This window comes from Elgaria multicarinata, chromosome 4, assembly GCF_023053635.1.
Source record: "Elgaria multicarinata webbii isolate HBS135686 ecotype San Diego chromosome 4, rElgMul1.1.pri, whole genome shotgun sequence".
In the NCBI taxonomy this organism is placed as follows: Eukaryota; Metazoa; Chordata; class Lepidosauria; order Squamata; family Anguidae; genus Elgaria; species Elgaria multicarinata.
Genome location: NC_086174.1, coordinates 35,130,546 through 35,155,165, shown reverse-complemented (window position 1 = coordinate 35,155,165; position 24,620 = coordinate 35,130,546). Strand labels below are relative to the sequence as shown.

The window sequence follows — 24,620 nt, the reverse complement described above, 5'->3', positions numbered from 1 at the left end:
TTCTCTTTCTATTGAGCTACTAATAAATTCTTTCAGCTTAGGTCTCGCAGAACCACATTTTCCAGCATAGCAAACTGCTATAACCTGAAAGACAAGCTATATTTTCCTCTCTCTCCATTTGCTCTTGTAGCTGAAGTCTACAAAAAACTCCCCAGCTACGATATTCAGGGCACAATCCACCTAAAAGTTCTTCTGGGCAAGAGTTATGTAATTCACAGATGCCTTGCTTCCTTTCCTATTCATTTCAGCAGAAGCCTTGCACAAGAAAACGTCTTGGTAGATTTCATCTGAAACATCCCCACTTTAATTCAGTGAAGGGCTGAAGTGACTACAACTTGCCATTTGTTTGAAGGGCTTTTATTTGTTCTGAGTGGTAACTGATCCTGTGTCTGGATTTATATCCCACACTTCAGACATGAAATTTCTGGATAGCCTTGTGCAGCTCCACCAAAATCCTTGCTGAGCCCAGGGTCTTGAACAGTGAGGCAGCCTCATAAATGGAGGTGCCTATATCGCACACATTTTGCATGACAACAAATAGCTGGGAAGGGGCCCAGCTCATCCGGGGCCTTCCTTACAAAGATTCCTGCCAGCATTCTCAAAGCTTCTGTTATCCCTTTCCCATGTGCCACTCAATGAATTCACTTTGCCCTCCTCTGAACATTACCCTGAGTGTTAGGACAACACTTGCCTGGATTGTTGCTTGCTTTGGCTATCTTCCTGCCCATTGCTGTCACAAATTTGGGAACTGTCCTTCGTAGCAGTTGCTCGGTTGCTACTATGTTCACTTACACATCAGCAAAAAAAGAGGAAATGCGCCCCCCAAAATATAGGACAAAAGAAGATAGCAAATTCCATAAAATGTGCATTTGCTAATGTATATGTACAGATGCAATTTTAGAAATAATGACTGTTCTGAACAGAAATACAATACAATACAACCAAAGAGAGGAAGACTAGCTAGGTGACCCATGTGCCAAAGGCCGATAGGCAACATCAAGGGCCCTTTTAATCTTTAAACCAGACGTGTTGTGGGCAGCTCTTCCAAGAATGGATGCCTTCAAATAGAGGACTGCCCTCTGTAAAGTAGGACACCTGGTCACCCTACTTGCCACATTGCCTCAGTCTCAGTTCCAGGCTACAAGTGCTTCCAAAGAAGTTTGTTTTTTGAGCAGTGCAACTGTTCGTGGCTCTGGCCACAGATCATTTCCCATGGGAGGTTTCAAACATCGGTGATAAAGAATTTCCTATATCCACTTTCAGACTGATGATTAAAAGGAATGATAGTGATAAAGTGACACTGGAAAAGCTTTATTGAATCAAACTTCCATCTTCGCAAACCCAGAACCATTAAAATTTCTTGGTCTCAGAATGTCTTGTGTTGGCTTTAAACTCTGTCTCTCCATCACAAATTATTGCCTGAAACCTGCCCCTGAACAGGGTTTTTAAAACAACAACAATAACACCAACACTGTTTAGCTATATCAGTTGTAACAAAGAGCCCTGCCTGGCAGCACTTCATGTCAGTCAAAAGTCTAGGTCAGACACTTATCAATTGACCCTGTGTTAAAGGTAGACACTCATTTCAGCATCTGTCAATAGCATCTTTTGATCCATTTATACTGGAGGCTGCATCGCTAGAGTGATTTATAAGTGAGCGTGCATAGACTTTAAAGAAAGGGGAACACTTATAAAACTGGCTTGGGGAGGGGGATCCTACAGTGGACTGTCTTGTTTGTTGGGATTTTAGCACTTGATTTGAATGTGTCATTTGTGATGCTGTAATTTAGGGTCTATTTGACTTATAGGAAACTTAGCCTCACTCATTAACAATGAAAAGTCCTTGCAATCTCAGAGCCCTCTTTTGAAATCAGTGCCTATTCATAAAGCATTCCATTATCTGTTCTGTCCGTCAGGTCCTTATAATTATGAACTGCACTGCCTGCTATTTTCTAACCTAGCTTTGGTCTCTAAACTTCCCCTGTTGAGGTTTTAATTACAAATCTGCCAATCCTGGCCCATTTTTAGACAAGACAAGGAAAAGAAATGGGAACATGTAAAAACACACCCACCCGCACACACACGTGCGAGCACACACACACATCACAGAGGGCCCCAGAAAAAAATTCATTGACACACACCCGCTGTGACTCCGCGGCAATTGAGGAAGGCCTGTCATTTTCCTGTCAACCTTTGACCTCACCCAGACATATTATGAAATGATTTGAAAAGAAATATCAGCACCATAGTGCTGGCTCCTTCTAGCTTTTTGTGCCTGTCCTTGATGTCAGTCAGGAGTAGTTAAATAGCACCCACAGAGCCTTTTGAAACAATAATAAAAAAAAAATCCCGCAAAATATCAGGAATGACTTCTGCTAGCAAAACTAGCTTTTATCAAGTAATGACTTTATGACATAAGGTATTGTTTACCTAGGCATCGTTCTCTTACTTGCATTTTAATGAGCCTAATTAATAATAAGTTAGAAGTCCTCAGCTACTTCTTCACAGCTGGACCATATGCACTAATTACACCAAGTGAGCAAACTTCGACTAATCCCTTTCATCAGAAGAAATATTTTAATTCCAAAAAATCTCCATGAGCTTTTCTTTTTTTTAACCCATAGAGACGACATTTTTTCATACTCACAAAATTTGCACAGAAATCAAAGTAAATGTTGAGGGGGCAAGATCCTATCAATTTATTATTGTTTTTCAAGTTGTAGGCTTTATTCTTTCCTGTCATGGCAAGCGTATTGCTGATCAAGTGATGCTAGCATGTTCATTTCCCATATGCATAGCATTCCATTCTGACAGGGACCAACAAAATTCTTACCAATGGACAGCAATCTTTTGAATATCCTGAAGTATCTTATAAACCATGGTTGCTGGAAAATGTATGAAGCTACGAGGGATAGAGAGCATAGGCCAATGGGAAGGCACATGAAGAAACTACCATGTTCAGCCCCATGCTTATGCAGGTGAAGCTATCTTAGGTAGCAGGTTTAATTGCAACTGAGGTAAACAGGTACATTTTTACTGGGCCCCAGCCCCCACATTCAGCCAAAACAATAGAACTGCCTTCCTCAATGCAGTGCCCTCCAGATGTTTTGGACTATAACTCCCATCAGCTGTAGCCAGCATGGCCAATGACCAGAGGTGATGGGTAATCCAAAACATCTGGAGAACATCAGGTTGGAGAAGGCTGCCCAAATACACCCAAAACTGCTGGGTTGTGTCCTGAACCCCGTCCCCCACAAACCCACACTCTGCTGAATTCTGATCTCCAGAACTTGCCCTGATGCCTGAAATTTGTATCTTAAGATAGGGATTGGAGAACCAGTGATTTTTAAGTTCGGTAACAGAATTCTCCAAAAATCACTTCAAAGGTAATTTTGACTCACTCCAGATTTAATTTTCAACCTGGTTTTTTGGCTCATTCGAACAGGAAAAACACACACTTCTGTGCATATTTATCAAAAATGTAAACCACCCAGAGAGCTTCGGCTATAGGGCAGTATAAAAATGTAATTAATAATAATAAGAATAAGAAGAAGAAGAACTCCCCCCATTGACTAAAGCTTTAAAAGGTGTTTTTTTAAAAAGCACATTTCAAAATGCACATTTTAATATATATATATATATATATATATATATGCACATTTTTTTTATGTAATCACAATTTTGGGAATTCGTGAACCCCCCAAGCACTATTTATTAAGGTTCTTCGGGACATATCCATTAAGAGTTTTAAAGGCTACTCAAGTTTGACCTTTTTAAATAGTAATTGGAATAAGACTATTACAGGGTAAACATAATGGGTTGGATCCAGATTTAGGTGTGTGCAATAAGGCTGATGGAAAAAAACTTTCCTGCCCCCTGTTCTCCAAGGCAGCCCCCACCCACCCCAAAATGCTACATAAACAGTTGGGGAACTCAGTTGGGGACCCAGCTGAATGGGGTGTGCTGTGGTGGTGGTGGTGGTAGGTGGAGGGGAAAATGATGATCCCTGAGGTACTTTCCAGTGGGGGAGGAAAGGGCTAACCTCTCCCCTCCGCATGAAAAATCTGGGTCATTCATGCTTCCTATAATTATTTAAAAAACACACATAAACATAGTCGCGAATGATGTCTTTAGCATTATATCCAGCTTGACCTTAAGAATTCACATTTGTTCGTCTTTTTTTTTTAAAAAAAAAAGAAGACTGATTTTACTCATCCCATTATCTTTCTGCAGAGTGTTGCTGAAAGCAGTTTTTGTATGTGTTGCTGAGCATCATATGCATACAAAAGAAATGGGCCTTGGGTATGCAGCGTGTCCAAAGCCACTTCAGCTGAGGCCCTCTGGGCTATGATACAATGACGACGGGAGCCCCAGTATTGAACAAGTTGCCCTACCCTGGCCTAAACTAATACTAAAAGGCTCAAGAGACATCCCTCCCACTGAGAGTGTCCCTCAGAAGAGTAGGCCGTGTCCTTTAGGAAATTGTGCCTCATACATTTGGCCTAAATTCCCCCTTTGTTTCTTTTCATTACATTAGGCCTTGTTATACTCCGCTGGATGACCCCAAACAATTTCACTAAACAATTAATAATGATCCTATCCATCCTTCATTGGCTGTTTAGCTACAGATATATGCCTTTACTCCTTTTAATCTTTAGTTTAATGACGTGTAATTAATCAGGCTCACAATGAAATATTGAATCTTGAAATTTCTCAGTTCTTTCATAATAAGCTACTTCATGCATAAAAGGTCTGCTTGGAAGAAGAATTAACACAGCTGCTTTCTCTCCCTTGTTTAGGTAAACAATCTCCATCAAAATGGGAATATCACTTAACAAAACTGTAACAAGTGTTATTACAGTTGGCAACAGAGGGAAACTTTCCAGAGACACAATTTAAACGGGCTTGAGGTTTCTGTTCTGTGGCGTTCACTTAGAAGTCTGACTGGTATTGATTACTTGTCTAATTTGTATTATTTCCCTTGGCCTCCCAGACAAACCGGACTGTTTTGCTATCCAATCTCCTTTCAGTCAGACATTTGTGTTTTAATCCTCCCAGCCTCACTCAATGCTCAGAAGTCTTTTGGCCGACTTTACAGCACTGTAACTTTCTTTAGATGTTGGCACTCTGAGGAGAGGAAGCACAGGCACAAACACACAGAACTGCCAATTGAACAGGGGTGGGGGGAGAACCCACCTCCTTTCCTACTGGGTTCTTCTGTCTTTACCAATTAGGGATGGGCAAATCTGTCAAGCTCAATTTCACTCAGTTTCTCATTTTCCCACTGTTAAGTTTGCTCCATCCTGTTTCCATGTCAGAGTGCAAATTGTAATTCTTTCAGGTCTGCATGATCATTCGTACATTTTATTTATTACATTCATATACCGCCCCATATCCGAAGCTCTCTGGACAGTTTACAAAAGTTAAAAACAGCGAACAGTCAAAAGAAATATACCAAATTTTAAACCATCAAAAGCATAAAAACAATATCCATTTAAAAACAACAGTTCTGGAGTCCGTTAAAAACAAACAAACTCAGCATATGTTGTTAAATGCTGTTAAATGCCTGAGAGAAGACAAAAGTCTTGACCTGGTGCTGAAAAGATAACGATGTTGGCACCAGGCGAGCCTCGTCAGGGAGATCATTCCAAAATTTGGGGGCCACCACTGAAAAGACCCTCTCCCTTGTTGCCATCCTCCAAGCTTCCCTTGGAGTAGGCACTCGGTGGAGGAACTTAGATGTTGAGCACAGTGTACGGGTAGGCTCATGTCGGGAGAGGCATTCCGTCGTGCCTTTTTCAACATGTACACAGTTTTGTAAACATTTTTAGGTATGCATTTTGTATGTTCGTTTTCAAATTTCACATTTTTTCAAGCAATTGACCCCCACCCCCAATAAAGTGTTTTGGTTTGCATTTCATTTTTTGTGTGCACTGATTCAAATGTAGGCTCTTTTTGAAATTTGCAGGGCTGGATCCATACTTAACCATGCTTAAAGCCTTATTCTTTGTATCCCAACTATGCGGACAAAATGAAACTCTTTTACTAACAGCTGGTCTGTCAGTCTGTTGGAACTTTATTTCTTTGCTTTTTCCCTGCGATCCTGCCTAGCTTTTCTTTTTACCAGGTGCAGAGTGATTAAAATGGCAACAGAAGGGGGCAAAGCTAGCATGATCACCCCATTCCCCATCCTCACATGTAGACTCTTTGCAAATGCTTGAAGAGGGCTCTTGTCTATTTTCCTTTCTTTCTCTCTCTTGTCCTTCCCACATTTGGACCCTCACACTTCCACTGGAAAATCACACAGCACAAGTTGTATACTTGCTAGGAACAGAAATGTCTATGGTAGTTTTCAGCTGTTAACCCAATAAACCAGGTCCTTATTTAGATTCTTTTAAAAGAAACCAAATAATATTTTCTTCTGTTTTAATTCTTAGCAAACACCATATTATTCTTTTTAAAGTCTTTGTCTCTGACTCCCTAATTACTCTAATACAGGGGTTGACAACTTGTGGCCCTCCAGATGTTTGGCCTACAACTCCACCATCCCTTACCATTGGCTACGCTGGCTAAGGCTGATTGGAGTTGTAGGCCAAAACATCTGGAGGCCAACACATGTTGCCCACCCTTGCTCTAATACTAGGTTGTCTACTTTCAAGTGGTGTGTAGTGACAATGAGTTGTAAGATTCCTTACAGGAGGTATACACCAGTTTTAAAATCTCTTCACTGGCTGCCGATTAGTTTCTGGGCGAAATATAAAGTGTTGGTTATCACCTTTAAAGCCCTACATGGTTTGGGTCCAGGCTACCTGCAGGATCGTCTTCTCCCATACAATCTGCCCCGCACACTCAGGTCCTCTGGGAAGAATTTACTTCAGTCAGCCAAAACTAGGCTGACAGGTATTACCCAGAGGACCTTTTCCTCTGCTGGTCCCAGACTGTGGAATGGCCTGCCGGACGAGATTCGCCAACTTAACAGTCTTTTAGCATTTAAGAAAGCTATAAAGACTGATCTCTTCTGGCAGGCCTATCCAGTGGAATTTTAGGATGCTTTTAGTATGTTTTTAGTATGTTTTTGGAAGTATACTGTGTTTTGATTAATATTTTATGTATTTTATACTTGTTGTTGTTCCCTGCCTCGATCTGGATGGAGATGTGGGATAGAAATAAATTTATTATTATTATGAGCAACATGCATGTTAGCCAGTATGTTAATACTGGAACTATATTACATTACGAATCCTATACATTCCTATACTTGGGAATAAATCACATTGAATAATAACAATTGACTTACTTCAGAGTAATATGCATAGGCTCAGGCTAATCCTTTCAAGTTGAATGGTAATAGATGGAATTTCTATTTTTTATATCCATTTCTCAGCATTAGGGATGCACAGATGATCAGTCTATATCTGGTCCTTGGCAGTTTTGCATGCATTCAGTAATAAGTCCATAGTACACATTTTTGTGTGCACTTTTTGAGTTGAGAACTGCATTGCAAAATTTGGAGAAGTGAGCAATCCAAAGGATAATGGTGATTGGATCTACATATTAGTGCAGGAAATGTGAATTAGGTCGGTTTGATTAAAAAATGAGGACCAAACAAAATTCTCCAGCATTCCTACTCAGCCTATACCAAATGGAGAGACCTCAGCTGATCATGCTCTTCATAACTGTATCTTGATATTGCTGTAATATTTTGGCAATGTGTACAATTAAAAATCACATGGAATGTGTGTGTGTGTCTTTTAAAAAAGGGTGGTGGTGTTTCTAGGATTTGCTACCACTAACCAAATCTGCTTCATGTGCCCTGGCAGTTGGATTCAAAGGTAATGGTGTTTCTTTGATGGTGCTCAGATGTTTTAAATCTTAGAAGTACTCCCAGTGGTGATAAATTAGTGAGCAGAGGGCAGAGAAAGGATCCAAAATTGCATGATAAATGTAATTTGCCACATGGCTACTGCTATCTATCACACTTTGATCAACAATACATACGTGGAGTTGGTGTCTACATTGAAGCTTTGGTATATGACCAGCCCACACCTAATGCAACTAAATACGTTGCAGGACTGAGGCCTGCTTCCACTGCTGTAACTGTTAGGATATATTTGGTTTGGTGGAATCGGAAGTTTCATACAAATGTGAGCATTAACAAACCTTAAGAATTTGGTTTTCAAGACTTTCAAAGTTTTGCTTCCAAAATCAAAGAATAGTAGAGTTGGAAGGAGTCTATAAGGCCATGGAGTCCAACCCCTGCTCAATGCAGGAATCCACCTTAAAGTATACCTGACAGATGACTATCCAGCTGCCTCTTGAAGGCCTCTAGTATGGTAGAGCCCGCAACCTCCCTAGATAATTGGTTCCATTGTCATACTGCTCTAATAGTCAGGAAGTTTTTCCTGATGTTCAGCCAGAATCTGGCTTCCTGTACCTTGAGCCCATTATTCCATGTCCTGCACTCAGGGATGATGGATAAGGGAACCTTGCTCTCCTCTGTGTGACAACCGTTCAAGTTGGAGTATGAGGAATGCATTTAGGGGGAAAAAGTAATCTTAATGCACACTGCAGTTGTATACCTTAAAACGTAGAGCTGAACATGTGAAATGCCTTCATTGAAATGTGATATAAGGTGACATTTAAGCTCTGTCTGTAGTGCTTGATCTAAGATGGCTACTTCTTAGGTGCACATCATTAGTTAAATATGCCAGAGCTATTTCACAAGGCCGGAAATTGATAGATCATCCTTGCTTTGGTAAATGAATGAGGTGATAACAAGGCTTTCAAGATTAAAGAGAATCCCCCTTTAGATAAGACGAGTCACTGAGAAATAGTCTCAAAATTCTACTGCTTATAAAAATGACTCCTCTTGAACATTCTCTGTAGCAGCACCCACCATCTGGAAAACCTTCCCTTGTGCAGTTTGGGAGGCAGAAAATTTAACATCCTTTAAACTCCTCCTGAAAACACATCTTTTCATACAGGTTTTCCCTGGGCTTTGACTACTGCTGGGTTTATTTTGGTTTTACATGGTATTTTTTAAAGATTCAAAGCTTTATGTTATGTTTTGACCTGCTGTATATTATGGTGTTAATTGTGAACTGCCCAGAGAGCCTCAGCTATTGGGCAGTATAAAAATGTGATAATAAAATAAATAAAATAATGTGAAACGTGGTGGCCATAATGTCCCAGATGAGGTCTACTGTTGTGCAAAATTGCAAAGCAATCTGATAAAAAATAGGGCTGTGTATAGACCACCCGATTCTATTTGGATCCCAATTCAGACCTTCTGAATCAAGTCCAATTCGCTTCAGATCGATTTGGACCCAGTCCGCCTCACCTTGGATCCAAATCCGGATTGAGATTTGGATGTCCAAATTATTAGGATTTTTCATTTTCCCATAGACTTGCATTGGAAAAAATAAACACATAACTTTTTTATTTTTCAAGATAGAAACATTAAAAATGATTTTTCAGGCAAAGCACTCAAAGCAAAGTGCTGTAACTTTCTCATTTTTCGTGAGACAAACATGTAAGTTGGAGACCTTACAGATGCTCTGGTGCTGCTCATGTATGCTAAATTTCAGATAGATATGTGCAGTGCTTTCCACTGTAATCCACTGCTAAAAATATGATTTTTCAAGGAAACAAAGCAGCCACTCAAAGCAAAGAGCAATTTGAGAAGGTGTGTAATCAAGCTCACACTATCCCTTCCTTAATCTCTCTGTGTTTCTGAGTGCAAATCTCCCCTACTTGAGTTTTCTTTTGTTTGTTCAGAAGCTGACACATCCTGAAGCTACAGAATTCCTCTAGTGATGCAGTAAGGCTCAGATGCTCCATAAGGCAATACAGCACCAGGACAACATGGGTCATCTTTGCTGGTCTCAGGCACTCCATCCTTCCCATCTAGATTTGGTCCTAAAAGACCCAGGAAAAGTGTGGGTGCATGGAGAGTGCCATTGATCATCCCGTGGCTTCCTGACTTTTGTGCAGTTTTTCTTCCATTCCAAAAGACTGAAATGATTCTCCCAAGACTTAGGGGGAATCTACACACAGTCTTCGGGGTGCCTGGAATGCTCCTGCAATGTGCCCCGAAATCGATGCTATAGACAGTACCTTAAGCGTTCCAAGAAGAGGCAGAGGAGGAGGAGGAGGAGGAGGAGGAGGCCCCGCATCGCCCCTCGCGGGGACGGGGTGAAGAGTTGCTGGGCCCAGCGGCTTCGCCAGGGAATCGGCTGCGTCCTTGGCGCCGCCCACCTGCCAGCCGGCCTCCTGTTGCCGGCGAAAGAGCCACCCGGGTCATAGAGCTTGGTGGAAGAAGCTGGCGACGGCTTCTTCTGCCAAGCTCTCCGACCCGGGTGGGCCCGGGTGGCTCTTTCACCGGCAACAGGAGGCCGGCGGGCAGGTGGGCGGCGCCAAGGACGCAGCCGATTCCCCAGCAAAGCCGCCAGGCCCGGCAACTCTTCACCCCGTCCCCGCGAGGGGCGATGCTGGGCCGCTGCCGCCTCCTCCTCCTCCACCTCTTCTTGGAACGCTTAAGGTACTATCTACAGCATCAATTTCGGGGCGCACTGCAGGCGCACTCCAGGCACCCCGAAGACTGTGTGTAGATTCCCCCTTAGTTACTGGCAGTAAGAGTTTAAAGCAAACATATGCTAGTCAATTGGAAACCGTGGCCCCACCTCCTTTTACATTCACTCTGCCCACCACTGGGATGCAGCCCCTGAGGGCTTCTCCAGAATGGAATTCAGCCCTCAGGCTTAAAGGGTTCTAACCCCGGCACTCTGCTCTAACCACTGCACCACACCAGCCCTCTTTATTGCTCTCTCACTGCTAAACCATCTTTTCCATGGAGCTTAAGGCACCACATTTCCCTTCTCTTGGTTGGTTTGGTCTGAACAGAATTTGCATGTTTATTTCAATGCATCCCATTTTATTTTGTGCTGCAACCTGTCTAGTGATTTAGCATTCTCACCACCACCACCCATTTCTACAGTGATCTTATGGAAAGGAGGACAGGGCTCCTGTTTCTTTAACAGTTGCATAGAAAGGGGAATTTCAGCAGGTGTCATTTGTATGCATGCAGCACCTGGTGTTATGCCCTCTTCATCCCAACTGTTAAAACTGCAGGAACCCTGCCCTCTTGACGAGATACAAAAAGGACAGGGCTCCTGCAGCTTTAACTGTTGTGATGAAGAGAGAATTTCACCAGGTGCTATATGCATACGAATGACACCTGCTGAAATTCCCTTTTCTAAGCAACTGTTAAAGATACAGGAGCCCTGTCCTCCTTTCCATATGGTCACCCTAGTTAAAGATACAGGAGCCCTGTCCTTCTTTTCATATAGTCACCCTACCCATTTCTATAGGCTTTCCCATCGAAAGTTTATGGCAATTTAAATGCCAGCGGTGACGAGGGCTGGATTTTCCTCCCCCCATTGGAAGTCTTACTTAAGAAACCAACTGTGTTTGCCAGAGGAAGCTCATGACATGCTGTATGTTTAATTATGTTCAATTCATTAACACAATTAGAGCTGTGAACAATTTATTGACACAGCCAGAAACACTTAGAAACAGCCAGTAAGTCATAGATTATAGGAAGTCATTCACTATTCTTTTGCAATGTGAGCAATACTCTGGCAAACTCTTTAATCTCTTCAGAACATGGCTTGAGTCATAGTTTTGTTTTTCCGCTCTCTGATGTAAAGCCCTACAATAACTCAACTGTGTTTTGGAAGAAAGTGCTACATTGTGCCCTATTAAATTAAACCATTAATCACAGCACACTACCTTAGCTCTGAAATAACTAGAGTTATTTCAGTGGTACATATTTCCCCCCTTTTTAAAATTCTATGTACAAAGGAGTACAAATTACCTTGGGATTTCTTAGCCATTTGTTTTAAAAGCCACAGAAGCAAACCAGTGTGATGTAATAGTTAGAGCATCCTTCCCCAACTTGGAGCCCTCCAGTTGTGTTTAACTGCAACTCCAGCATGCTGGACAGGGATTATGGGAGTTGCAGTCCAACACATCAGGAGAGCACCAGGTTAAGAAAGCCTGGTTTAGAATGTCAACTATGATTAGGGAAAACCAGGATCAAATCCCCCCCTCTGCTGGGTAACCTTGGGTGGACACTATTTCTTAGGCCATCCTACCTATCTGGGCCAATGTGGTATTCTTTGGTACAGAGGCCTAGCTTTTGTTCTGTGGCCAAGCTCTGACTGTAGAATGGATATAGCATCACTTATCATGATGCAATAATTTAAAAAATGACAATTATAACAAAACATCCACCAGACTTTAGGTTAGCATCATTTATAGAAATGGTGATTTCAAATACCCAGCACATCTATTTATGCAAAATGCTTTAAGGCATTAAAATGTAATATACCTGCCTCAATATATACTATTTTAAGGCACCCCTTCCACTTGGCATTTCCAATATATAAATTGTAGTAATGTATGTAATAATATAGTAGAACTGTTGCATCTACATTTAATTAAAAACTATATACATTACATTCACTATTTCTCGAGCAATCCAGAAAGCATCGGGGATCTTTAATGGCCATCATAAAATTAATAATAAAATGTGGAAAGGATAAGCTACCATGAAAATTACGGAGAAAAATTATGACCTGTGTATTTTGGGTTATGTAGCTTACTTGCACAAAAACAGTTAGAATTACTTAACCATTGATCAAGAAAGCATATGTGAGTAAATTATTATGGTTTAATATATTTAAATCCTGTGTTCTGCTCATAGAACACTCAAAGCAGCTTATAACAATCAAATAAAACAATCCTACTTAAAAACAATACAGTCTAAGATAGCAGTCAATAACAATTAGTTTTAAAACCACACTAAAATTCTGTTGAAAAAAAATGTTTTTAATGAAGGAGCCAATCAAATCTCAACTGGGAGGTTTTTTTTGGAACTGTGGCACCATCACTAAGAAGACCCTAAATGAAGTTACTACAGGAATGCATGCATTTCAGATGGGTTGAAATCAGATTTGATTATAGTCAAAAGTAAAATAGGTTGGGCAGATCATATTAGACGTCTTTCAATTGGAACACATGATGATGGTCATTTAACAACTGTAGAGCTGCCGTTGCACATTGAGAGTGCTGGAAAGGCCAATGGCTGCAAAACTGACACATCAGGAGAGCAGTGTGGGAAAGGTTTTCCCCACTCAAGCTATAGTTTTATACTGTAAACCAAGTCATGGCATAAAATAAACTGAATAATCCTGCCAGCAAGACAAACCCAGATAGAGTATTGTGCATAAAATTAAACACTTTAACAGTGGAATTGTATGCACGTCTGCTGGGAAGTAAATCTCATGGAGCTTAACAACTTACTCCCAGGTAATTGTGTATAGGATGGCAGCTTAAATAACTAACAATTCATTGCACTTTCATGGCAGCCAAAAGTTGCTGCCAGAGGTGGTTTACTTTTTGAGCTTAATGGACCTGTCTCTTTGGTTCACCATTGGCTTGCATTAATTATATGTACGTAGATATTTGCTTTTGTTTCAATGTTACCTTGTGTCAAAGCCTGTTGGCTTATTCTGGGGTGAGTGGGCTGTTTACCAGAGCTGTGTGGTTAACTTTTGTTTCCACCGTTCTTTCAAGCTTCCCACCCTGCAACCTCCTACTTTTTCAAAATCTCCGACAGGAAACATGCAATTGGGCATTCATGCATAACCATGACATCTGCTTCCATAGGAGCCTCTTTTTTTTCTGTTGTGGAGGCTGCTGGGTTTTCAGCTAAAGGGAAAGACATTTCAAACTTCACCTTTTAAAATCAGGCAAAGTTGCGTTTGAGGGAGGAATGCCAAGGGGTTAACTAGGACTCTGTTTACAGGTGGCACATCCACTGCTGTCCTTGTACATTTTATAACAAGAGGATGCTGAAATGATGGTGGTGGTAGGGTATCCAATCTGTAGAATGGTGCAAGTTTTGATTCCTAGATGTTTTTAGTGTGGAGGGTTCACATCTCTGTCCTTGGTGAACCTTGACTCAGTGGAGGCTGGTGGCTCCAATGTCAGTGGGGTGGTGAATCTGCTCCGGGTTTCAGTCAGAAGTCTAAATGAGCTATCCAAGGTACTTTGCACGTCATGGATTGGATAGGGTGACCATATGAAAAGGAGACACGGTTCCTGTATCTTTAACAGTTATAAAGAAAAGGGGATTTCAGCAGGTGTCATTTGTACGCATGCAGCATCTGGTGAAATTCCCTCTTCATCACAGCAGTTAAAGCTGCAGGAGTTATACTAGAGGGACAAGATACAAAAGAGAGCAGGGCTCCTGCAGCTTCAAGTGTTGTGACGAAGAGCAGATTTCACCAGGTGCTGTATGCATACAAATGACACCTGCTGAAATTCTCTTTTCTTTGCAACTGTTAAAGTTACAGGAGCCCTGTCCTCCTTTCCATATGGTCACCCCAGGATTGGGGCCATAAACTCTGAAGCCCCCAAACAATCAATGAGCATGCCCCCACTCAACCACAGAAAATCTAGCTTATTTTGCTGAATGAAGTGTGGTATCATCAACTCAAATTGTTGTCAAAGTTATATAAAGCTGCGCACAGAAATGTGTGGTTTTATTTTTTTAAAAAATAATAATAATACAAGGCTTAACAGTCTGTAGGTAGGACTGTTACATTCTAAAGCAGGAGTGGGCAACTTCCAGATGTTTTGGACTACAGTTCCCATGATTACTCCCCTTTGGCTATGCTGGCTAGAACTAATGGGAATTTAGGCCAAAACACCTGGAGGGTCACGAGTTGCCCACCCTTGCTCTAAAGCAATATAAATTAGCTCATGAATGCATTTGGAATTCTACTAGTGACCTTATAGGACCCACCTCTGCCTTCTGGTGTGTGCTCTGTGAGTTTTATCACAATACAGCCGCCTGGCTTATGCAAGAGCAGAAAAGTTGCTCTGTGCCAAACAGTGCTCTGCTTCTTCCACTCTGTTACATTTAATTAGGGTTTGTAATTAATCTTCCTTGTGTATTACGCTATGTCCAACCATCAATATTAATAAAATCTTTACTTACTTTAAAGACTCTGAAAGATTTTATTTGGAGAGCTGGGCCATCTGGCCCTCTCTACCACACTAGGATAAGTTCCTGGGTAAAACATCTTCCATCTGTTTCTGAGATTCCTGTCTGGTATTACACGGGGGTAAGCCTGAAGAGGGATTTAACCAATACAGTAGATGAAATAAAAATGGATTTCTCTAGGGTTCCTTCTTTATTGTATTGATAAAATCCAACAACCTTAAACAAAACCAAAAATGTGTTGTTGTCTCAGTCTATCAATTTGAACAAAGTTTGCTTTACCTAGTATTTGAAAAGACAAGACTGGCATTCAACATGCTTTAGAATAATCAGGAGGCCTGGAATTCTGAGGTAGTAAAGCCCTGAAACTTAAAAGCCACACTATTTTGTCGTTTAAATAAATTAGTCATTTTTAATTAATTTACTTGGGGTTGGAGGTTCACAATTCAGCATTTTACTTTACATGTTGCCATTGGTTTGCATTTTTCATGCACATTTTTTCAAATGCTTGTTGTTGTGTGAACCGCAAGCTTGGAAATGTACAGACTTCAACCACACATTGCATTCAGATCTGGGAAGTGTAAACTGGGTAAATTCCGGTAAAAAATGAACAGAAATGATTTCCTCATATTTCCCCACCTATGAGATGGTGGCTTGCAGTGCCAATACCACCCACATTGGTGAGATGTTGGTGTTGGAAGACCAACCGTTCAACCTGGTGCAGTCTGTCAGATTCAGGTGTCTGATGGAGCTCGTGATCCCATGTTACATGCTACTGTCCTGCACCAACAGCAGAGTGGTGCCCCCTCTGTACTGGGCAGCCAGGAAGAACATTGGCTCAGCTATGAATGGCAGAGCCACAGATGATGCACTTCACCACTGCACTTATTTCTCAGTAATTTGGCAAGTTTCTTACCATAAACCATTATTTTAACAAAAGATGGTGATTGTATTTATAAGACAATTAGCTCTATCCAAGACTGTGATTCACCAAGAGGGCTTTAGTTGGTGTGAAAAGATTCTAGAGGTGTCAAGAACTCCAAGACACCCTAAGATCTTGGTTCAGATGTCAGTGTCACATGATGTCCACCATAAATCTATCCAGTTCACAGCTGTAAATAGTGATGGGTGGACCTACTTGGGTTGATTTGGAATTGAGCAAACTGAGCTATTTTCAAAAGAAAAGAAGAGGGTTTTTTTAAAAAATTCTGAGGCAAATTCTGAAATTCAGACACTGTTGTTTCCCTAATGACATTATCACAAGTATGATGAGATCCAAATGCCTGTCTTTATAAGTCCCTGCCTCGACTCATCCACAAGCCCTTAACCCTGGTCCATTGTCCTTTCCCCTTCCCATTTATCTGGCAGGTAAGCAACAGGAACAGTAAGGTCTCTTAAACAAGCCTTCCCTCCTTTGTTGTCTGGTACCCATGGGAGGTAGTGGAATGGAGAGTTCACCTGAAAGTGCTTTGTAGGTCTCATCCTTAACTGGCTGGCTGAGTTTCAACATCTCAGTAGTGTCTTTTCTTGCTAATTCTCCATTCTCCTTTGCAAGGATGTTTGGTGAAGAGGTGGGACTGACATTACAAGCCAGCCCAAATTCAGATAAGTCTGGCCTTCTCATAACTGCATTTGAAATTCTCCTGTTCTGAATTCTGGTCCAGCACTAGAGCAAAGATTTCCCCCCAAAACCAATAGGAGGAAAATCCCAGAATTCCTTTACCCTCTTGCTAAGTAACTAAGCTAAGACAATCCTTGGCCCACTCACATGGAAACACATCCCATTAAACACAGTGATACTTACTTATGAGTAAGCATGGGCAGGATTGGGTTATTGATTCAACCATAACAAAACCTGTTGATTTAAGACCAGAGTTAAGGCTCAAACTCCACAAAGCCATGAAATTGGAAATTAAGGCTGATGCCTTAACAGACATGCCCCAGGATAAGTAATGAAGTTGTGCATTATTACAAATTGGACATGCTTACAACTTACCCACCATGCACTCACACTTTTCCTGAGTCTTTCAGACTCAAATCCAGATGGGTAGGATGGAGTGTCTGGGACCAGCACAGATTGTCCTGGTTCTGTATTGCCTTATGAAGCACATGGGCCTTATTGTGTTGCTCCTCCTGTGAGTTGTCCCATGCCAGTTTGGCCCACTTCTGTGCATATTTTACTATACCTTGAAACTATATTCTGATCCAAGTAGCAGTATCCAACTAGTCTGCTTTGGAAGCAGAAAATATTATTATGGTCTTTCCCCATTTAGTATATTTTACAAGTTAGATATGCAAGAAAAACACTAAAGCAGGGCAAAGCATACATAGGATAAAGAGGGGGGAAGGCAAAAATGACAGAATAATCAAGTTAAGCAGTAGCACTACTCTCTAATCAGAAGGTAGTGGAAGTGACACTCAGGGCCTCCCTCAACTAGTACCCTTGCTAGCTACTTAATTGTCTCAGCTGAAATTTAACTCCTCCTACGTGAATAGTTAGAAGAAGAATTCCACCCTTTTACTTGTAAAACTGTAGTAGTAGTATGAAATATATGGCTGGAAATAGACATGAGCATGAATTTCTGAAATAAATAACACCCATATCAATTTCTTTTAAGTACATGGTTTTCTACAAAATTACATTAGTGCAAAATGGGCATGGTGTAGTTATCTCTTAAGTCTGCCTCATAAAAATCACCGGCATATTTTTGCCCATGGAAAGGATTATTAAAATTGGCCTGTTTGGGAAGAAGAAAATGAGAGAGATTGAATAAGGACTACACAATAGATGAGTGAGTGGATTAGAGTGAATTGGAAGGACTCTTTTTAACCTTAATATATGCAGAGTACCATCGGCAACTGGAAACTCCAGCAGCTTCAGTGATGGCTTGCTTGGCATAGGTTATGTTTATCCTGGGGTCAGAGATATTTAAAAGAAACCAAGAAAGAAAGATTAATCTGATAAAGGAATTGCCAGTTCTAATCGGACTGATGGGAAAATGTGGTAGAAAGGTAAGTAACAACACAGGGTGAATTTTCATGAAGAGATGAACTACCTTGAAGCTGGAGCAATCAAAGAGATAGCCCTCCACATCTAAAAATTGCTATGGTATCCCTTATTCATCAGCACCTTTGCGTGAGTGTCTTCTGTTCAGCCCCCTGAACAAAAGCACTCCGATTTAGTTGGTGAAATTAAATCGTAACAGGAGGGACTTGCCTTGGGTTGCCATTCCTCACTTACCAGAATTAAAGGACATTCATTTCCTGTTGCAGAACATAAATACTAAACTTTCAAAAGTTTGGATCTGATCAACTGCTCTACTCAAAAGTACAAAAAGACATCCAAATATACTTTTTAAAAAATCTGACATCTTTGATTTGTATTGCTGTCATTTAGGAAATGATGAATGTGTCGCACCTGCCCCTGAGGGCTTGGTTCTCCTTTCTTTGTGTCTTATAATATCAGATGTTATGAAGCAGTATGTAAAATAATATGCCTGAGTGTAGCATTTAGCCATTGCCTATGAACGTAGGGCTTATGTGAAGGCTCTATGAAACAGGAATATAGTTCTATAAAGTAGGAATATGTAAGAAGCAGGCCAGTGGAGCAGGAAAATTCAGCAATGACCACCCAAATGGTGACACAATCCCCGAGTGGCCCCTAAACCAGTGCTAAAAAGTCTAGGATCAGCAAAGTCAGGAAGAATACTAGGGAGAGAAAGAGAGAGACTGCCGGAGTAACATCAGGAACTGGGGACCATGTGAGATGGATGAATTATATGAATACTTCCCATGATAGGGCTGCTGTATTCATTGCAATCAAAGGAACTAACTTATAAGCAGTTATATTTAAGATAGGGTACAATATATTTCCATTTCCATGCACGGGTATGACTGATTTAATCACATAGAGATGATACATCATTCATAGAGCAAGCATTTAAATTTTATTTTTATTGTAATTTTCGTTCATTTGAAGAAAAAGACTACATCCCAGAACTAATTGTAAAAACAATTACTGTTATTAACTGGATCAATATCTTCAAGTTGTTGAGCTCATTGCATAATGCCTTTGATTTCCAATCTTGTCAATGAAGAAACTGGACTAGAAATATTACACCCTTAAGAGCTTCTGAATATTGAAAGGAAAGATGAAGATCTGTCTCTAAGGATGTTTTCAGATGCCCTTCACAAAAACTGCCACATCTGTTCAATCTGTAATCTAACTTGCTGATTACTCCGGAGTCATTAATTCAGGATTCCAAAATGTAGTTTATAATGAAGTTGCCAGTAGGTAGAGATCTTGAAGTAGAACATGGTAATCATAAGTAACACTTTTGCTTTATAGTTTCAAAGAACAAACAAACCGCACACCTTTACAAATACTTCTAGTAGAGAAGTATTTATACTACTTGCCCAGCTCTGGAATAGGCTTGGCCAAACTTTCCAAAAAGAGGAATTGATGGTAGCACAGTTAGGAAATCCTAGAGGAAACAAAGAGGGGGGGGGGAATGAGAAAATTAAATCTGATTGACTCCACCAAGCCGACAGAGAGAGACATGCCAACAAGTACTGCAAAGTTCTTTTCTAACTCTTTCTCCTCAAATATAATTAAAATGCCAAATATAATTAAAATGCCAATCTGATGCACTGCCATACACTTGGGAGTGCTTCAGACTTTGACTCTGGCCCTCTGCCATAATATTGGACTTTTAACTCCGATTCTTTAAGGGCTATCCGTGTTCAGCTTTTGCATCACACCCTCCCAGATTGTCTAGTTTAATGTGCCATTTTGCCGTCCCACTATATTCAAACAATGTAAACCCCTTGAGCAAATGCATGCAATAGTATGGATGACAATCATGTGAACCAGATGAAAAAATAGGTTGAATCGTACATGGACATTGCCTTTTGAACCAGGTGTAATGGGCAAAAGAAGACATGACAGGGAGGTCTCAAAGGCAGCCACAATCACATGATAACTAAAATAATAAAACCTCTGATTACCATAAGATCACTCCCCATATACATTTTTTTGGTGCCATAAGTAAAATTGTGATGGAAAAATTTGCCTTATTCAAGGCAGTATCGTATGAAGTAAGCCCACTCAAACAACTACAGCATCTACACTCAGATGTTTTAACTCAGTGTAAATTCCAACTTCAGGAGCCCAATAAATTCTGCCAAGGCAGGTTGGTACTGGGATGTGATTGTCATGAGCAATTATGGCATGTGATACTACAACACAGCTGTGCATTTTCCTTGTGTGAGTATACACATGCTTTATTGTTTAGAGTCACATTCCATGACATTTAGAACCTTAGACTGAGTGGCAGAAAATCCTCAGAACTGGGAATTTCACAATACTAATGCAGAAGAGTGTCATTTTCAAGCTTCACACAAGAGCCATTATGAATTTCTACAAAACTTTATTTGAAGGGATTATATTACTAAGTACTAGGGGTGTGCACGGACCCCCCGCTCCGCCCCGCGGGCCGATCCGAAAATTTCGGATCGGCCCGCTCCGCGCCGCTCCACCCATACTCCGCTCCTCTTCGCCGCGGAGCTCCGGCTCAGAATCGGAGCTCCGCAGTGGAGGGGAGTGGTGCCAGGTAAGGCCGGGAGAGCCCGATAAGGGACCAAGGGGGAGGGGGGCCTTACCTGACTCCGTCCGTGGTCCGTCGGCTTCTCCAATTGAGCCCGCGGTTCAACCAGGAAGTCTGGGCCGCAAGTGCGGCCTAGACTTCCTGGTTGAACCGCGGGCTCAATTGAAGAAGCCGACGGACCGTGGACGGAGGCAGGTAAGAGAGAGGAGGAGTGTTTACCGGGCCCTGCCGCTGTCGCCGCATGGGCGACAGCGGCAGCGGCAGGGCCCGGTAAACCCCACTTACCTTTCCGGTGGAGCTCCGGATCGAGGCAAAGGATCCGCCTTCACCTCACTCCTCTTCGCCATGCTCCGCCGGCCCCCCAATCCTCTTTGCCTCCGCCTTAAGGGGAGGCGAAGCACCCCGCTCCGCTTCTAATTCTCCGGTCCGTTTAGAAGCGGAGCACATCCCTACTAAGTACAAGAGAAAAATAAAAGATGTGCATTCTTAATGTCCCCATTAAGAATGTCGTATTAGGTATTGCCTGGCATCATACTTAAATACTTCATCATACTCTTCAAATACTTAAAAGGTCACACAGAGGAGTCTTCTCGATCATCCCAGAGTGCAGGACATGGAATAAGGGGCTCAAGTCACAGGAAGTACAGAAAAACTTCCTGTTAGAGCAGTATGACAATGGAACCAGTTACCTAGGGAGGTTGTGGGCTCTCCCACACTAGAGGCATTCAAGAGGCAGCTGGACAACCACTTGTCAGGGATGCTTTAGGGTGGATTCCTGCATTGAGCAGGGGGTTGGACTTGATGGCCTTCTAGGCCCCTTCCAACTCTACTATTCTATGATTCTATGATCATGCCCTTATCATAGCACTGACTACTTCGCATTATGGTCAGAAAAGGGATCGCCAGGTACTAGCATGATTTTCTTGATCTTGGAAACATTGGTGAACGCTCTATAGAGAGTCTCAGTGGAGCCTGTACGGAATGTCTTTGGCAGGAATAAGAGAAATTGATAAACATGTGCAGAGTTCGGAGTTCTAGAGAAGCCCAGACTACTCACTTGACTTTTCAAATTGTCATCAGTCATGTTTTACATCAGCTGACCTAATACCAATTTTGCATTACTTTTACTTTAAAACGGCACATTTTGTGGCTGGTCATTTCACATTTTAAAAAGCCCTTCCTACATAGAGCCAGAACTGAAAGAGTAGAGCCCAAAGAAACCAGCCTGGACAAAGTGCCACTGGAAATGTCCAAGGACTGTGTAACTATAATATACCCCATACTGAGAGAGCAGTACCGCCACCCAAAAACTGACAAAAGAAAACCCAAACAGGAAACAGGATTTTTAAAATATGAATCCAGTGATGAAAAGCTGCCTTGACACAGAGTGTCCAAGAATGACAAACTGAGAACCTAAAGCTCAGAACCTAAAGCTGAGAACCTAAAGCCCAAACTGAGAACCTAAAGCTCAGATAAAGCAGGCTGACAGAGAGTATTACTCGATGGCCTTATAGGCCCCTTCCAACTCTACTATTCTATGATTCTATGGTACAAACTAATGTACTGCAAACTGAGAGAACAGCAGAGCAGAGCCAACTGAAGCCTGTGCTTGTCTTTTCCCCCCAGGAGGGCTAATATCAGCTTTGGAGGGGAGGCGGGGGCACAAATTGGATTGGGAAAATGGTACAGAGGGAAAGGGTTAATACGTCAGATAGCTCAGCTTGCCCAATCAATTTAGCCAATCTTCCCCCTCCCCCCACAGCTGTTTTGAAGTACAGAAAAATTGGGGGGAGATTCAACTGCAGATCTTGTGTAGATCATGCCCTACGTTTAAGCAGGTTGAGTTCCACTTATGGTAACCTCAGTGGGAAGACACTTTCAGAAATCCAACTAGGTTAGAGTGATAGTGATATTTCATATGCAATGACCAGATATGCTTGTAATGTTGTGTTAAACATATTATTATAGAAATGCACATTAATTAACACTGCAATCCTATGGTCCCTGGGAGGGAATCCCAGGATGTGCCAGATCTCCCCCTCTGAAGGTGAGAGGTCCACTCACTTCAGAACAACCTCTCTGCTGCTGTGGAAACGTCTAGGCTAGGAAGCATGCTGGAAGTGCCTGATTCCCAGAATGACCCCAAACCAGCTGCAAGTCTATACCACTCCTGGACCTTGCATAGCTTAATTCCATCCCATTGAATCCAATGGGAGGGAGTTTATTTTTAAAAAACAAAAACACTTTACTTCTGCCTGCTGGTGGTGTCAGCCCAGTAGAGCTTTGAATTCTTCAAAGCCTCCAATGTCAGAACTCTCCCTTACTACAGGTAGGATTGCTCCTACAGAGCACAGATTGCTCTGTGGCTACCAGGAGGAGGGCCTTCTCTGCTGTGGCACCCCGGCTGTGGAATGAGCTCCCTAAGGAGGTTTGCTTGGCACCTACGTTATATGCTTTTAGACGCCAGGTGAAGACCTTTTTAATCTCCCAGCATTTTAACAGTCTATAAATACATTTTAACTTGGTGTTTTAAATTTGTAATTTTGCATTGCTGCTGTTTTTATCTGGTTGAGCTTTTATATTGTATTTTATATTATGGTTTTATACTGTTGTTTTATACTTTGAATGTTTTTAATTTTTGTGAACCGCCCAGAGAGCTCCGGCTACTGGACGGTATAGAAACGTAATAAATAAATAAAATAAATAAAATATTTTAAAGTTGGAATGCTCCGGATGGAGGAAGACACATGAGCTATGCAGGCAACGATAGGAGAGGCAGAAGTACATGATATCAGCCGATGTGATGTACTGGAGGCTTTGGAAGCCTCGACCAAAGTCCTGTTTGCTTCTCATTCTTCAGAATATGGGTCATGCATTTCTATTTACGAGAGTGAGAAACATCCTCTTTTAAAATAAATAAATAAATAAATAGGTTCTCATGAAAACAAGTTGCATGTCAAATTCCAAGAACAAAATAGATTCAGAGAGTGCACACAACTCTCTATAGGGTATATTCAAAGAAACTACAACTGTGAGCTGCTCTGCTGTACTGATAGTGTAGGAATTATGAGTTCCATTGGGGATAACAGAGGGAGGGGGAAATCCTATCATAATTAACTTATCAGAGAGTCAAAATCTAACAATGATCTGAAAAACAGCTGTCAGTAGTCCTTCCCCATCTACCTCTGGTCCTATCTCTCATCAGGATAAGACGAGGAACGGTCATTTCTGACCCCTGAAATAAGCACTGATTGGAGAGAGCAGACGGCTTTTGCTATTAGGATGACTTGCCAGACAATAACAACTGACTGCCAGAATTAGCTCCTTGGGACAATTTAGGTGCCTTTGAAGTGAATGGCTTTTTGAGCTGGAACTAAGCCCACGTCCAGCTTCAAATCCAAGTCAAAATGACAAAGAGGGAGTCTACTGTGCCATTCAGTCCCTCAGCATAAGATTACTTTATGTTGGCAGCTGTACTGTTTATCTTGTTGTTTAAAAGCTATTTCGCTCTGCTCACAGCTGAGTATTTAAACTACTGGATCTGATCATGGGGACAGTGGCTGCATCTGACTACAGCTAGGCAAGACCTTGCCATCTCCTAAGGCAAAGAAATATATGATATGTGCTGTTCATACTTGCCAAACTAGTTGCCTTCCCCGCCCCTGCCCCATCCCAAAACAGATAAATGATTCCAGGGTACAGGTACAGTCTGGTCTCCACTGAGCTTCTCTATGCAGTCCAATACACAGGAGGAGGGGTGTGTGTGTGTGTGAGAGAGAGAGAGAGACAGACAGAGAGAGAGAGAATTGTGTAGGAGGTTGCCAGTCCTCATGAGTGAATTATCCTCTAGAGATATACAACAGGCAAGGCTCTCAGGTCAGCAGGCCAAAGAAGCCATTGATGCTTCTTTCTTCCTGTTTTTTTTAAATATCTGTTCCCATCTC

The 24,620-nt window shown here is 41.6% G+C and overlaps 1 protein-coding gene across 1 annotated transcript in view; it reads right to left on the bottom strand.

The window, feature by feature from the left end:
- Nucleotides 1-19,473: 19,473 nt before the first annotated feature.
- Nucleotides 19,474-24,620, bottom strand: part of SPATA17 (spermatogenesis associated 17) — a 110,021-nt gene continuing 104,874 nt past the window's right edge. The window contains exon 10 of the mRNA XM_063125579.1: nucleotides 19,474-19,554. Within this exon, the coding sequence (XP_062981649.1) occupies nucleotides 19,474-19,554 (81 nt within the window). The remainder of the gene's footprint in view (nucleotides 19,555-24,620) is intronic.